General features: G+C 41.0%; 2 protein-coding genes across 2 annotated transcripts in view; one reads left to right on the plus strand and one right to left on the minus strand.

Moving 5' to 3' along the window:
* Positions 1-1,983: 1,983 nt before the first annotated feature.
* Positions 1,984-15,649, minus strand: part of LOC106814163 (transcription elongation factor, mitochondrial-like) — a 23,545-nt gene continuing 9,879 nt past the window's right edge. The window contains exons 2-5 of the mRNA XM_014818458.1: positions 3,814-3,940; positions 3,312-3,520; positions 3,033-3,182; positions 1,984-2,738 (exon numbers count right to left, since the gene is read on the minus strand). Coding sequence (XP_014673944.1) covers positions 2,304-2,738; positions 3,033-3,182; positions 3,312-3,520; positions 3,814-3,940 — 921 coding nt within the window. The 3' untranslated portion in view covers positions 1,984-2,303. The remainder of the gene's footprint in view (positions 2,739-3,032; positions 3,183-3,311; positions 3,521-3,813; positions 3,941-15,649) is intronic.
* On the plus strand, positions 8,519-15,433 carry LOC106814165 (uncharacterized protein C12orf45-like). The gene is made up of 3 exons (XM_014818461.1): positions 8,519-8,584; positions 13,543-13,656; positions 14,046-15,433. The coding sequence occupies exon 3, from the start codon at positions 14,137-14,139 to the stop codon at positions 14,674-14,676; it is 540 nt and encodes a 179-aa protein (XP_014673947.1). The 5' UTR covers positions 8,519-8,584; positions 13,543-13,656; positions 14,046-14,136; the 3' UTR covers positions 14,677-15,433.

A 15,649-nucleotide genomic window follows, 5' to 3' on the forward strand; every position in this document is an offset into this window, starting at 1 on the left:
AAAGGACGGGGAGTAACGGCCCTGTCAGGGTGCGGGGCGACAACGGCAACCATACTATACCACGGCCCAATGGTGGTAGTCGACGCGGTCAGATAGGCGATCAAAGAGAGGGCGAAAACCGTTACAGTATTTTGTAGGTGATGTAGCCAATATCTAATACATATTTGTGAGTGCATGTCTGTTCTCAATGCAAATCAATATGGAGCACTCTAGAAATGTCCAAGGACGTTGAGTAGGGGTAACTTTTGATGCTGAATGTCATGGGCACGTTGGATTTGACCTCCGAGGTCATCTTAGGTCGCAGGACAAAATGAGGCGAAAAATGATGAAAAATCCCCTGCAGCAGCATTGTCCAAATAAGATTCAGCTTGCACTGAATTGCTTTACTGTTACTATAGGTGCAGTGGTAGATAGATTGGTAGATAGATTGATTTTTGGAGTATTTTTCTTTCAACCAAGTGGTACCAACTGAGTGCTTTATTCCCGGGCAACGCCGGGTATCCTGCTAGTTGTTATTATGTTGCATGTAATTCAAATACAAATACATGTACTGAAGCTGAATAGCTGTCAAGTAACACGAATACCTGGCCCAAGGTGAAAGGCTGCATGCGTCAGATATCAAGGGGGAGAACAGATGTATTCTGACACTAACTTCTGACTAACATTCTGAATTCCAATGATGACGGAATTACAATCCACGAGGCAGAGTGGAAGCTGGGAAACGTTGACAGACGACACGTATGGAACAATCTGGAGGGAGATCAAAGACGATGGGAGTAATCCAGAGGAAAACAGAACGCAAGAGCAATCTGGACCGAGATAGAAGATGAGACCTCAGCAGGAGAAATGGCAGGGAGCAATTGTAGTGACGTAGATATCAAATTAATTAACCTAGTATAAAAACCTAGTATAGTAATTTTCAATGCCGCAGCGGTATCAAGATGCAACTATTGAATGTGCGAGGGTAGTGTAGTGACGTAGATATCGAATTAATTAACCTAGTATAAAAACCCTGCGACACGAGTCATTAAACGTAAGCAGATCACGTCATAGGTTATTTTAGTAACAGCCAAGGCAACAAGCGAAGGACACCATGCAGGTCCTGCTCGCGTGGCGCACGCGTGTCGCGCGTGTGACACAACAAAGGAGAGAGAGAAAGTAATCACCTACACACGGCGACACTATGACATTTTAGTACCTATAGAAGGACATCACACCTTGATGTCGCATGCCGACTGATAAAGAACAAACAACGAATGCCTCCGACATATGTGAACTATGTCAAAAATGAGAACATGAATCGAACTGCCGCCATTCCCACACCAGACTCAAGGAGCGTCCACAGCTTCTCACTTTCAGTCACCCATAAAATGTTGAAGATGACGACACGTCTTGCACCACCATCATCAACAAGGCCTTGACCACGCTCAGGCCACGCATTCCTCCAGTTGTATAAATACCGAACAGTTTCGACAGAAAGACAGACACGGTTCCACGGTGCCTGACAGCTCCCGATGCTGTCAGCACCAGCTGGGTTCCGCTGCTCTCACCTGCTGGGTAGCTGGATACCGTCACCGTTGGACATCACTGACTGAGGACCTGCCTGCGACCTGCAGAACTCCACGCTCGTAAATATGTACTCTGCATTTGTAAACCAGTCGCTTGTCTGTATGTGCCTGGTGTATAAGATATGTATTCTATGTATTGTATCGTATTTACTGGTTGGCTTGCGCAGCCACCTATGTATTGTATGTAATTGTCAATATGATGTTGTTCATTAAAGAATAGAGTTACCGTAGTAATTCTGTGGTTATAGCATTAATTATACTGTTTGTGGCTTAAGTGCAACTGCACACGTATCTGTTGTACAACGAATCTGGACACACTATTATGATCACACGTGCCTGTTATAAGAGCTCACGGGCTTCCCTATACAATCCACAGGGAGGAGACAAAGTCGAGAGTGACTGATGAGCTGATGACCAGATTTAAAGTTAAGCTTTATTTTGTCTTACACGAAGATCATGCCGTACAGTTAGCCAACAACCGCTTAGATAATTAAAATATTGGATACGTTTTACAAAACTAATTTTATTATGCTGCTTTTGTTACAATTTTGTCACTGGCACTCACAAACCACACAGACACGATAGCAATAAAATAGCTTTGTAACAGTTGGCATGGTTCGTACTAATATAAGAGAAGTTATTTTGATGAGGCTAATCGGGCCGAATTACACCAGTAAAAATACAACATAATAGGCAAGTATTTACACATGAAATATGGAGGAGATTTTCGCACTGTCACGACGGTTGTTTTGACTTTTTAAAAACGACGAGTTTGTAAAAAACAAGAGCCTGCATCAAGCTAGCACACATCTGCTCCCGCTGCGGCGCCATCATCTGCTGATAGCTTGCTCGCAGACGTTCCGGAACGATCAGATCGATGTCGTTCACGGTGTATCCCTCTAAGAGCTTCCCAACGACCTGCTGTCCACTCACTCGTTCCCCTCCGACCATCAACTGGAAGTATTGGCTAACGACATTGTTCTTCAGTGTGTAGACCTTCTGCTGAAGGTCACCCTCCACATCAACACTGAGTAGAGCAGTGACCATCGCCTCTATCGTTCGCATGTTCATCGCGAGCGTGACAAGCCGCGGCTGTGTCTGGTAGCGAAGCACCTTGTTCTCAAACGTATATATGTCCGCCTTTGGAAGCTTCCTTACAAAATTATTGATCTGCAAAAACATATAATTAGTGACATAGTCGCATACATAGTCACATAAACACAGTTAATTCGTGTGCAGAATTAACAATGACAGCATGAGTTAATAGCTGCTCAGATAATTCACCAGATAGTTTGTTCTTGATATGCTGATACAGAATACACTGTTTTTGATTTGTGACAACGTATACCATTCTGGTAATTATGGCAAATATATGAAAAGCTCAGGAATGATTTGGGATTATTTTCAATTTAAAAAAACTATTATTTAGATTCTGTGCAGTACAAAAGCACTCATTATACTTACACATTGCAGAAAGAGAGCATGGTTGTATTTAGGTGGCTTGGCACCTAAAAGTGGTTCTCTATACCACTCTAACACGTTGAACTGCCTGTCCATGTGTACAAATGTCACCCAATCCTGTTGCAGATCCATTGACACCAAACTTTCCACATTCTAGCAAACATGACATAAGAACTAGTTTTTCAATTAATTGCCACGGACAAGCTTCAGAAATTTATACACACGTAAGTTAGTTATTGTTATTAAGCATACAAGTTGTTTGCCTATATGAAATGACCATACCTGGCACTCGCGATTTGTGATTGCAGGTGTACAGGTGGCAACAATTGCTTTTTTCCCACTTTCCTCCTTGGAGCCGTGTAGCACATTATCGCATATATTTTTCACTGCATTAAAGCTCATGCGATCAATGTTTAGCAGTTCGGAAACAGTTTGAAAGTTGCGCTTCGTGCGATACTGAAGTATTTTCTTTGCAGAAGCTTGTGATATGGCTATAGAAATGTAAATAATTGGATATAATTGGATATAATGGAAATAATTGGAATATATTGGAATATATTGGAAATAATTGGATAATTGGATAAAATTTGCACAAACGGTATAATATTTTTTTTATTCAGCATACTAAATTATCTGGCACACTATGCAAACATGATTGCTTTTAATTGTTTATATATATATGTGATATTTCAACTGCATGTCAAATATAATATTGACATAGTGTAATATTATATTTACACAAAATACATTGCCCTTTAATCGCATATACATTGAATCGTCATACCTCTGTAAACTTTCAGCTCTTCAACAGTGCTTGTATTTAACACATTTACAATGATGTCTCCCTCTTCCTTACTGTACATCTGCTCTGCTTTGACTCTAATCTCATCGAACTCAGTCTTAGTGCATGCCTGTAAAATGAACACTTGGTTTAGTATCAGTGTAGTTATTTTCTTAGAAATAAAGTCTGTTTATCTCAGTGGAAAAACCAAGATATGTGCCACTCACAACAGTTGATCAGATACAGCATTGGGCTAAATGGAAAAGGTCATTATGATTTACATGATATTTATAGCTATTTGTTCCTATTAGGCATTAGGTCAACGAGTCATGCAGCCAAACCACTACCACCAGGCTGTGAGACTAATATTATTAATACATAGGTAATCAATAATTACGTCTTTCCATATATGACGGTTTCTTGGAGTAGTATAGTAGCATAGACCGTATAGCATAGACTGTATACAATAATATGATGGGACACTTGCTATATGCTCGCAGCCGCTACGTTACACACGCGACACATTCGCGGATCACATTCGCAAGTCACTATTTGCAGTTTAAGTAACCCTACTCTTTGCAGGGTTACATCATAATTAGATATAGAATACATTACTTAGTGTAGTCTGTATTCTATATATCCATGGTTACCTACACACTACACACTACAGCAGAAAGGGTCGTTGTCGTATCACTATCAGGTACTACATATATGTACCCGAGGTACATATAAATATAATATGTATACTTCATTCTATATCTATGATACAGGTGCGGATTTAGGCCGGTTTGCACTGGTTTCCAGAAACCAGTCACAGGCTGGGTATCTTCAGAATTGATCCTCAAAATTCACCAGAATGCACCAAATATATAGCCTAATTTTTTATAAAATTAGACCCCCCTACAGGGTGAAAAACTGATAATTGGAGGCACTGGTCCAGCAGGACCAGTACCTCTGAGGAAGTACTGGTCCTGGTCCAGTAGGCAAACTGGTCCAGGGATTTCTGTCATAGCAAAGCAATGACTCGATGTGGGAGTTTATTATACACGGGGGGGGGAGGGGGATGGTGCTATTTGGTGATGTGCATTCTAAGGTATTCTTTAATAAATTATATTTTTTAGGCATCGTTTCGATAGCACTGATGGCGTAGTAAATCGGAACAAGTCCAAAGATACATCCTCAAAAATCAATCAAATCAATCAAAGGATTAAAAAATCAACGGATCAAAAACATCAAAGAAATGCACGGTACAATCGTGAAGACCGCCCATTAATTCGCTATAAATTATCATATTTTTATTACTACGCGATCGCTGATTGGTTCGGGAATGGCGCAGTAATTATTGAATTAGGCAGTAGGTTTAACAGCAATGACTAGAAAATCGAAAGCACAACCAACATGGAGAGTTTGTGCTACTTCGCATGAACTTTAGCTTCGAATTTGACTGATTTTTAGTCTATATTTGATTAAATTTTACCGATTGATTTTTCATCAGAATAATGTAGAAGTTTAGTAGAGAATAACAAAATAATCAGGCCAGCCAATTAAACAATTTTTTGTTTGCCCTCACCCGACCCAGGCTGAAAAGTGGTGGTTGTTTTTTTTTGAGGGGGGTCTTTTTAGCAAATTCAGCAATGGTGTCCTACGTGGCTCAGGTGTGCTTGTGTGAGATACTTTTATGTTTGCCTAACATTTATAGTAATGTACCATTGTACAGTGATACAATATACATATAAAAATGACTTTTAAGCAACTTGTGTTTATGCAGAGCATAAATCTGTGCATGATTTTATTTCCAGGTCACGCAGCGCACCGCACCGCACACATACACGTAGTGGAAATAAAAGCGGCATTACAAATAAAAGGAACTTGAATTAAGAAATAATAAATATGCTTCATTAGCAGCATATTAGTCCCTTTGGAAAGGAAAATAAAGTTAATCTGTCAGAGTTAGATCCATATTAAGGTATTTAGTAATCTTAAATTATAATATAGCGATTTCGCAGGATTCCAGGAAAAGTTTTGCTATCGCTAAGTTTTGGAAATCACAGCGCTTCCAGAAAGTTTTGGCTGTCGCGCTCTCATACCAGCGGATTCCCTGTCCACCCCCTACATAATGTAATATGAACATAACCCTGCACGCAGCTGAAAGTGAAACAATCAATATGCACTCGCCCCTCCCACCCTAGCTTCAATCGGCAGTGCCGCCAGCTAACAGGCAACGTACCAGGCTGTGCATAGCTCTAGTACTATAGCCGCGCGTAGCGCAGTTGCCGCAGCGTCTGCACATTTACAGAAACTTAAAAAAAAATATCGGAAAGGTCAAATGGACAAATAGTTTGTGTGGGGCCCTTTTTGGCGGTCGGTCGGGGTGAGGGCAAACAAACAACATTTTTATTATGGGCCTCAGTTTGGTAAATTTTTTATTTCGCTGTGCGGCGATTATTGTAGTCGCCCCGCGGACCAGTCACGAGAAGCAGTCGCCCGGTCGATTTTTCTAATGCGCACTGCGACTGGGCGACCGCTAGTTTCTCACGCTGCCCCTAGCTGTGAATAGAACTATGGAAACTGGTCAACCGCAAACCCTCTGGATCCGCCCACTGGTGATTAGTTGATACGACAACGACCCCTTCAGCCACATGCACTACACAGTGACAGTTAGATACAATAATTGTAGCCCCGCCCACGACCCAAACACAGGATAGGGTGTGTCCCCCTATCCTGTGTTTGGGTTACATTATAGTGCGTTCGATTTGCTTCCCCAAGTTAACCTGGGTCTACTCGGGCCAGCCCCAAATACGTTTCGATTTGCAGTCACGTGTAATATTTTTGCGGTTACCCCGGGTTTGAGGACGAAGTGAGCGGCTCGCGCGAGCCCGCTCACTTGGGGGGGGGGGGCTAGGGAGTATCACCAATCAATTGCAACGACACCATGAATGGGCGACGATATCAGGTGCGGGATGCAGGTGCTGCATGAATGTAGGCAGTGTGAATGACTGCGTGTGTTTGGCTTCAAGGTAACGGTGAGGGTGCTAGGATGATGTTTATTACTGGACATGCTGCTCTATCGCTTGGAGCCCGCTCATTCTTAGAGTTTCATTAATAATAAGATTGCAATTGTTATTATTAATATTATAGATTATCAATTAACCGATTTAACCCAAAACACCGTTCGATTATCTTTCCCTAACCAAGATGCGTTCGAATTTCGTAGGCCTAGGTCAACGGCCAGGCGGGACTCTGGGGAAGCAAATCGAACGCACTATTAATTATTGGACATTGTATGCTGAGTGTCAGCGCCGACAGTCGAGTGTTAACAGAGGCGTGTTCAGGCAGACGAAGCGCTCGCTTCGTGGTTCGGCTCCGCGCGCTCGCGACTTCCTGAACGACACTGCGCGAGAGACGCGAGCGAGCGTTTTGCGCCGCAGGTTTTGAAAAGCTGTTCGCTCAGTGCGCGAGAGTTCTACAAGCTGCGGGGCGAAAAAATCTGGATATGCGAATCTAACTTTCTTCTGACGTCAATTTGCAATCTATTTCAACTATTATTTCACTTTTTCATTCATTCATTTAGCTTTTTTCCCCTTAAAATTTCAAATTTGTATCAAATTTCGTACTGCTAATATCGTTTAAGCAGTAACTTGTTCTCTCGCGATTAATGCTGCTGAGTAACCCTCCATGGGCGCCATCTTGATCAAAGCGGGCGCATCGTGGTGTCATGCACAGCGAGCGCTCGTGTGTCGTCGACAGGCGTGCTTCAGGAGAGCGAGCGCTCGATGCGACGGCGCGATTGAAGCGAACGCAGTCAGCGCTCCTGAACGATACACGAGCGCTCGGCTGTGTGCTCGCTGTCCGCCTCGTCCTTGAGTCAAAGATGGCGCGCCCCGGCATGGAGGGTTACGCAGCAGAATTTTAATCGCGAGATAACAAGTACTGTTAAACGAATTAGCAAACGAAATTGATAGCAAATTGAATTTTAGAAGTAAATGAATGAATGAAAAGTGAAATAAAGTTGAAATAGTGTGCAATTGACGTCAGAAATGTTAGATTCGGGCATTCGCCAGATTTTTTCGTCGGCCATCTTGAAACAACCCGCTCGCCTGACGCGAACAGGCTTTTTGAAACTTGCGCCGCAAACGTTTCGCGTCGGCGCTCGGCTCGCGCAGTGTCGTGTCAGAAAGGAACGCTAGCGAGCGCTTAGCGAGCGTTCGCTCTCCTGAAACGCTCATGTAGGAGGGCGCGTGCGTTCGTTCATCGGAGGCGTTCGCGAATGGCGATCCGACCTCGCTCTCCTGAACACGCCTCAGTATCTGAGTATACAGCATCGTCTGCATTTTGCCTAGAGTCTAGCAGCAGTAGCACTTCCGTCCGACGAATATTAGGGCCTAAAAAGCAATATCTAAACGTCGACTATTTGCGATCCTCTACGTGCTATGCGAAATTTGCACAAGCGAATAGTTTCAAATTTGGCATAATACGTTTTGAGAACTTGATTCTCCCTCCATGCCCTCACGGGCGCAGACATATTGGAACTTATTTTACAGGTGAATGCTCATTATGTTCTTCTTGTATGTGAGCGTCATGGATGGCACGCGGCGCGGCTTCCACAGCACATGGTGGCACGAATTTAATTTGTTAAAAATTCCATTATTGGCTATATTAAATGCCGAGGATATTATGATTGTGTAGAAGCCGTTTAATGCCGCTGAACACGTTTGGACAGGAAATCCTTTATCCAAAAAGCACCAGACAAGGGTAGTTTCCCGTTAGATCACGAAAAGGTATTTAATACAGTGAGAGTGATTGATTGAGACTGAGAGTGAGAATGATACTGATACTGATACTGATACTGATAGTGATATACATATACTGATATAGGCCTACAGACTACAGACTACAGTACACTATTAGAATTACTAAATAGCAGGAGTAAGATAAATATAGCCAGGTAAGATAATAGGTATAAAGAGTAAGATAATATATCCTATATTATCTTACTCCTGGTAATACTAATACTACTACTACTACACACACACAGAGTACAGTACAGTTAATAATGACTGTATGATATCAGTATCACTATCAGCTGTGTTACAGTCTTACTCTTAGAACTAGTAATAGTATTACTCTTACTCTTAGCTCTAGTAACTATAGCCCGCGTGCAGTTGCCGCAGGCCTGCGGCAACTTTACGCGGGTTGAGCGGAGCGACACTGGCCGAGGGAGTGAAGCGACCAAAGGGGGGGGGAGCACACTGCACAGGCACTTGGAACGTCTCAATAAAAATAAAAAATGTAAACACGAAATGTATTTACTACCAAAGTCTTAATGTTTCTCTACTATATTTCGCCTATTATCGCTGTAAATGCCGTTCTAATGCTCGTCTAAAGTAAAGTAAAGTAAAGTAAAGTAAAATTTATTTTCATCGGTATATCATGAACATTGTAACATAAGCTAAAAGCTTTTGCACCGATATCAAACAAGAATAAAAGATATTGATTATACATAGTAAAAACTGCGTAACTGCAGTGTTACTATTCACATAGGCCTTATTGGCCGTATTGCCTTTAAACAAATAACAACAATATATCAATATATTACATGTCAATTAGCGACACATTGAGCATCTGCACCTGTACCCCCACAGCGTTTCGAGTAGCCTTTTAAAACAGCGGTTGAAGTTCCTCACTCCGACGTATACATTTCGGTAATTCGTTCCATATTCTAGCTCCTTCATACTTTAAGCTTTTCTTACCGCAAGTTGCCCTTTCGAAACGTGGGATGTGTACACGGTAATTAAAACTATATCTGGATTCATTCTTTACAACAAGATCGTGGAGGTATACAGGCCGATCTTTAGTGAGAATTTTAAAAACTTCAATGGCTATGAGCTTTTGTCTTTGTAGTTTGAGACTGACTGATTTGTTTCTTGCTAGTAGCTGTCATAGTCACTGCTGAAGTCATATAACACAAATTTTAATGCTTTATTAATTGAGCTTTTCTAGGCTTTTTCTCGTTCGCTTTATCACGAGAGTGCCATATAATAGGGCAAAGTTAAAATTTGAGCTGATAAAAGACGAATATATTATTTCTGCAACTAACAGGCAGATGCCGTCCGATACGTTTCAGTTGCATTTATTTGCCTGGCCACCTTTTGACAAAGCTTTGAAATGTGCCCACCAAAATTGAGTTTAAAATCAATGGTCACTCCCAGCAATTTTACTTCATCGGTGCATTTAATATCCGTCCCCCCAACAGTGAAGTGGGAGCATCGATCATAGGTTTTCTTCCCAATCGCAATGCCCTGAAACTTGGCTGGGTTTGCCTGCATTTGATTTTTGGAAAACCAGTCGATCAGCACCTCCGCCTCAGTCTCGAGGGTATGTTTCATATCTATAAAGTCTTCACTAGAGTAGGAAATGGTATTGTCATCTGCATAGTTACATAAACTGGCTTCATTCATAAAATAAAATATATCATTTATAAATATGTTAAATATCAGTGGACCTAGTATGGATCCCTGCGGTATTCCTTTTTGCAGGTATAGAAAGTCACTGCAACGATTACCCATGCGTACACACTGTTGCGATCCTGTCAAATAGCTTTGTATAAGATTTACAGCACTGTTGTCCACATTGTATGCTTTTAGCTTCTCAAAAATCAGTGCGTGGGGCAAGCAGTCATAAGCCTTCGACAGATCCATTTCGTCTGCAACACACAAGTACACCGCACGCCCACCCTGTGCACAAACAACATGAATAAGAGAGCTCTAATAGGCGAATAAGAGAGCTCTAATAGGCGAATAAGAGTAGAGATGTATTATTAAGACTTTGGTAGTAAATACATTTCGTGTTTACATTTTTAGCTCACCTTGACATTGTCAAGCTGAGCTATTTTCATGGGTCGTCGTCCGTGCCGTCCGTCAAACATTTCGCTTCGGTCAACGATAACTTCAGGAACCGTTTGGGCCACATGTTTGATAATTGGGTAATAGTTTGTTTACTGCCTAGTGCTCCCATATTAAACGTCCTATTTTGAAGCACGCCAGTCGACGTACTTCGTTTCTTTTGGCAGCCACGGCATTTTTGGCAAAAATGGTAATTGCCATTAGTCAGTTCAGGTTAAACGGATTTTGCTCATTTTTGGTATGTGATGAATATGGGCCAGGGGTTTTGATATTTAAAAAAAATTTATGCAATTAGGTAGGGTTTGGCATTATAGCATATTATATAAACACAAACGGTCTGTGGTGTCACAGCTCGTCTGTTCGTTTTACAAGATTTCATTGACAATATCTTTAATGCAAAAATTGGTATTTCTCTCCACTCTGGCCGATAAAACGTCTATATTAGAGTAAAGATTTACAAAACAATGTCGAAAGCGCATGCATAACTATTTATTTCAAGCGCCATCGCTACAAAGCGGGTATAGGCGCCATCTACGGTCACAATTGTGATCATTTTGGTTTATAAATTATTATTGCGATATACAGATGGCAATTGTTTCTATAATGTACGTCGATGGTTGCTCAATTAAAACTGACTTCTAATATATATTAGAAAGTTTAATATTAGAATATTAAAACCCCTAGCCCTTATTCATTCACATACCAAAAATGAGCAAAATCCGTTGAACCTGAACTGACTAATGGCAATTCCCATTTTTGCCAAAAAATTGCCGTGGCTCGAAAGTACGTCGACTGGCATGCTTTAAAATAGGACGTTTAATATGGGAGCATAGCAGTAACAACTATACCCAATTTCAAACATGTTGGCCAAACGGTTCCTGAGTTATCGTTGATCGTAGCGAAATGTTGACGGACGGACGGACGTACGACGGACGACGACCCATGGCAATAGCTCAGCTTGACGATGTCAAGGTGAGCTAATAATACAAGGATCCTGTTACTAACATAAAATTTTCTGTCCCGGTATATTCATTTCTATGCAAAACACTTTGTACACACCTTCTAATCGATTGTTAGCTCATCTGACATAGTCAGATGCAGCTTGTAGAATCGCATGAGCGTGCGTCCGGCCGTGCGTGCGTCCGTCCGTCCGTCAATAGTTGGGCACAAATCTTAACCGCTTGACGTACGGTCACGATATTCGGGACGTTGGGGGGGATCGTCAAAACGAGTTGGGATGTCGAAGCTTGGGGTCAAAGGTCAAAGGTCAAGAGGTGTAAATGACATTCCCTCCTTAACTTGAGGTATAGGGAGGAAATGCAGAATTGCGGCACAAATCTAAACGGCTCGACCTAGGCTCGTGATAGTCTGTGTACAGCATCATGGTAGGAAAAGCCATCACTGTGCCGAAATTGGAGGTCACAGGTTAAAGGTCAATGGGGCAAAGGGCAGATTTTAGACATTTTCTGAGGACATGGTCTGATGGAGCGATTGAAAAACTTTTTTTGTTTCAGCGGTGACCTAGCATTTTTATGGCTTTATTGAAAGGACCATGAAATGTAATTTCTGCTGACATGCGAATAGTAAGCGTCGGATAACCTTTTGACCCTCAAGAGGAGGGTTAAACATTGATTTGTGTCACAATGCACCATAAAACAGGAGTTTCAGGCACTCGATTTGTATAAACCAATGGGATTTGGGAGGCATGCAGAATGCAGAAGGTTGCTGAAATGATGTGTACGCAACTGCGTATCTGCATATCTGCATATCTGCACCTAACAAAGGTGTCACTATGCACGACTTAAATGTTACGTTTATATAACCGTAGCAACAGACCACAGATGAGCCCAGAGGGCCCCAGACGCAATGGCATTCAAATCAAATGCACCTCTGTAACACACTACAGTCTTGCTGACATGCTGTACCCATGCACGCTCTCTCAGATACACTATCGTGTAAGAGTTTGTGCTAAGTGACGAGCGTGCACTAAGAGTGTGCTGTAATTTGTAAAGGAGTATTTGAATTGTATTTACATGGAAAGATTAGGCCACAGAAAGTATATATATTTTAAGACTCATGGTAATAAATTTAAAGTTTAAATAAGTTTTAATAAAGAGTGTTTATTAACCATTCTTTTATTATTTAAATGGCCCAAATACTTATTATCTACATCTGCTTGTTCGATCACTTACATCAGTACATGTCCCCATCTATGTTACTTTTCATGTTCCCATTACTTGAGACGGGTTCTTTTTCTGAGCCGCGAGGGGTTAACACAGTCCCCTGTGTTAAAGCCATTATTACGAGAGTATTGCTCAGAAACCCTCAACCCCCAAAAAATGTAGCGAAATATAGTCTCACCTCACAGCGATATATCACTGATTACACCAGCATTAAAAACACTAAGATTTTATGCCGTTATCGCATAGAAAATTGGATATGAACACATCGTAGCAGCAATGCATTTTATCGTGTAGCGAATTAATGAATTGGTAAACTTGTAAATTGTCAGTGATAAATTGAAAACAACTGCATTTGAAAGAGACTGTATGTCTATGGCAGATAGGCGGCGGCGCTACTAGCTAGTCCAAGTCTCCAAGACTCCCGGCTCTAGTTTCAAGATTACAGCAAACGATTGTTTACCAAAATTTCATGTTTTGGTGAATTTACGAAGGTTCTAAGACATTTTATTGTTACTCTAGACAATTGCTGTTACTGACATGCAATAACGGTGGGTATCATAAAAGTGGTGAAAACACTGGAAAACTCTCGTAATAATTACTTTAAGAGCCAGGTTTTGATTTTACAGTACTATACAATTGTATTTTACAGGGGAATGCAAGAAATTCATGCTGAAGTACATGATTTGCTTAAGACAAAAAGGGAATGAGAACTCTGAGTGCAGAAATGAAGCAAAGGACTATTTTCAGTGTCGGATGGACAGGTAATAATTCAGAGGTGCTCCAGTGTGTATTGACTTTATAGTATTTCTTTTGTGTTTGCATTCATTAGTATCATCAGGAGTGAATAATAGAGACTCCATTATTCACTCCTGGTATCATCATATCATTTGCACATGTATGTATCTTGTATTCTGATAGCCGATTACTCTGCCTACCACACAAACAACATTGTCTGGCATAAAGACTTAAATTGCAATTATAATAATATCATTCTGAATATAGATTCCTATTCCTGTTACCACGAAACCCTAGTTGCATTGTGCGAATAAATTTGTGAGCAAAATACTATCAGTTTAAATTTAAATTTGTGTCAAAATTTACATTATTTCAGAGCATTCAAAACATAATTCCGACTCACTTCTGCTTCCAGAAATTTAATGACGAAAGAGGAATGGTCAAAACTAGGATTTCACGACGACAAACATTCAGAATCTTAAAGGTTCCTTCTATAGTTCAAGAAAATGTCTGAGCCGTCAATTGATGGAAAAGAGAAGAGTTGTGAATTGAGCAATGAAGAGGGCGTGAACACGCGGACAGGGGCAGCTGGCAGAGGATTGTCACAGATTCGTACGTCTAACGAGCTCACAGATGAGGAGCTGGCCACCGTTCCCAGGAAGGACCTCATGTTGCCGCAGAACAAAGCCAAATTAGACAGGCCACGCGAGACCTTCCGAACACAGAGGTCATCCCTGCTCACGAAGGTCAAAGACTTCCTCCCACAAATGGCACAAGCACAAAGACATCTAGAGAAGGTAGACAATCCCCATCAGCTGGACATAGAAAATCTAAATGGCTATGATGGTCCTGTCATAGAGATGGATATCGGTTTATTTAACTACAGCGGTGAGAGTGACAGTGAAAGCAGTGATAGTGATAGTGATGCTGATAGTGATCATGACAGTGATGATGGTGCAGTCGGCAATAATGGAATCATCCGAGAGGGAGGAATAAGTTTAATTAAAGAGGTTCAGCCGACTGAGACGTCACAGAATCAACAATAATCCAAATGCGTATTTGGCTGGTTAGCATTATGTACAGTGGACATTAATGTAATCAGTTCTTTTTTAAATGAGAGAATAATTCTGCCTGATTAAGGCATGTAATTGGGAGTTGATATGTGTTTATTACTGGTCATTTATGCTCAATACCTATTGTTGAAGTACCTACCACTTACAACTACAGTACCACTTTGGAATAGCATTTGGGAAAATCTGAGAAAAAAACTCAATGAAGTTACCATGAAGTCTAATACTCAGTCAGTCGTTACAGTTGAAAGGTGATGGCAGCAATTGCATAGATGTACCAACACTGTTTTCTGGTGTTCTTCACAGAGTTGTACAAATAACTTCAACTGTGCCAGATATGGTATGTCAGACAAAATTTTGTTCCTAGTGCTGGTAGTATCATGCTGTTGAAATAAATGTTATAGGTACATTCTATTCTTCCTAATACAATATTTTTGTTTTGGCCAGATACAGCTACATCTGACTGGAAGCTTGTGCGAATGGGAGCTAGTCGACTAGTCTAGGTTCAGTCACGTTTAACTTCCCAGTTAACTTCCCCGGTTAACTTCCCATATTTTCTAGTGTATCTGTAGCTGTTTCCAACAAAAACCCAATGAAAATAATTGTTGGTAATTCCATGCAAACCTGCCGGATTTTATTAACAAAAAATTCTGCTCTTCGCGTGGTACTGTGCACTAGATCTAATACCACTTCTGGCACGATTAATATATTTACAAATGTAGTGTATTTCGTACTGATACTGTGATTTCTACTTTCTGTGATAGCAAAGACCAACAGATTACACATCTTAAACAACATTAGATAGTTTCCTGTAATGACTATATACACCAATAACCCCATTTCTGGGCAAATAAACTACCAAACAAAATAAATTGTATATATATATTATATAATTTATAAAGCATTTGATGCACTTGAGAAAATTCATAAATTGGTCAACAACTGTGCT

Source organism: Priapulus caudatus, unplaced genomic scaffold (genome assembly GCF_000485595.1).
Source record: "Priapulus caudatus unplaced genomic scaffold, Priapulus_caudatus-5.0.1 Scaffold878, whole genome shotgun sequence".
Lineage (NCBI taxonomy): Eukaryota > Metazoa > Priapulida > Priapulimorpha > Priapulimorphida > Priapulidae > Priapulus > Priapulus caudatus.

Coding starts and splice junctions, on each gene's coding strand:
- LOC106814165 (XM_014818461.1), top strand. CDS start 14,137: ATGTCTGAGCCGTCAATTGATGGAAAAGAGAAGAGTTGTGAATTGAGC.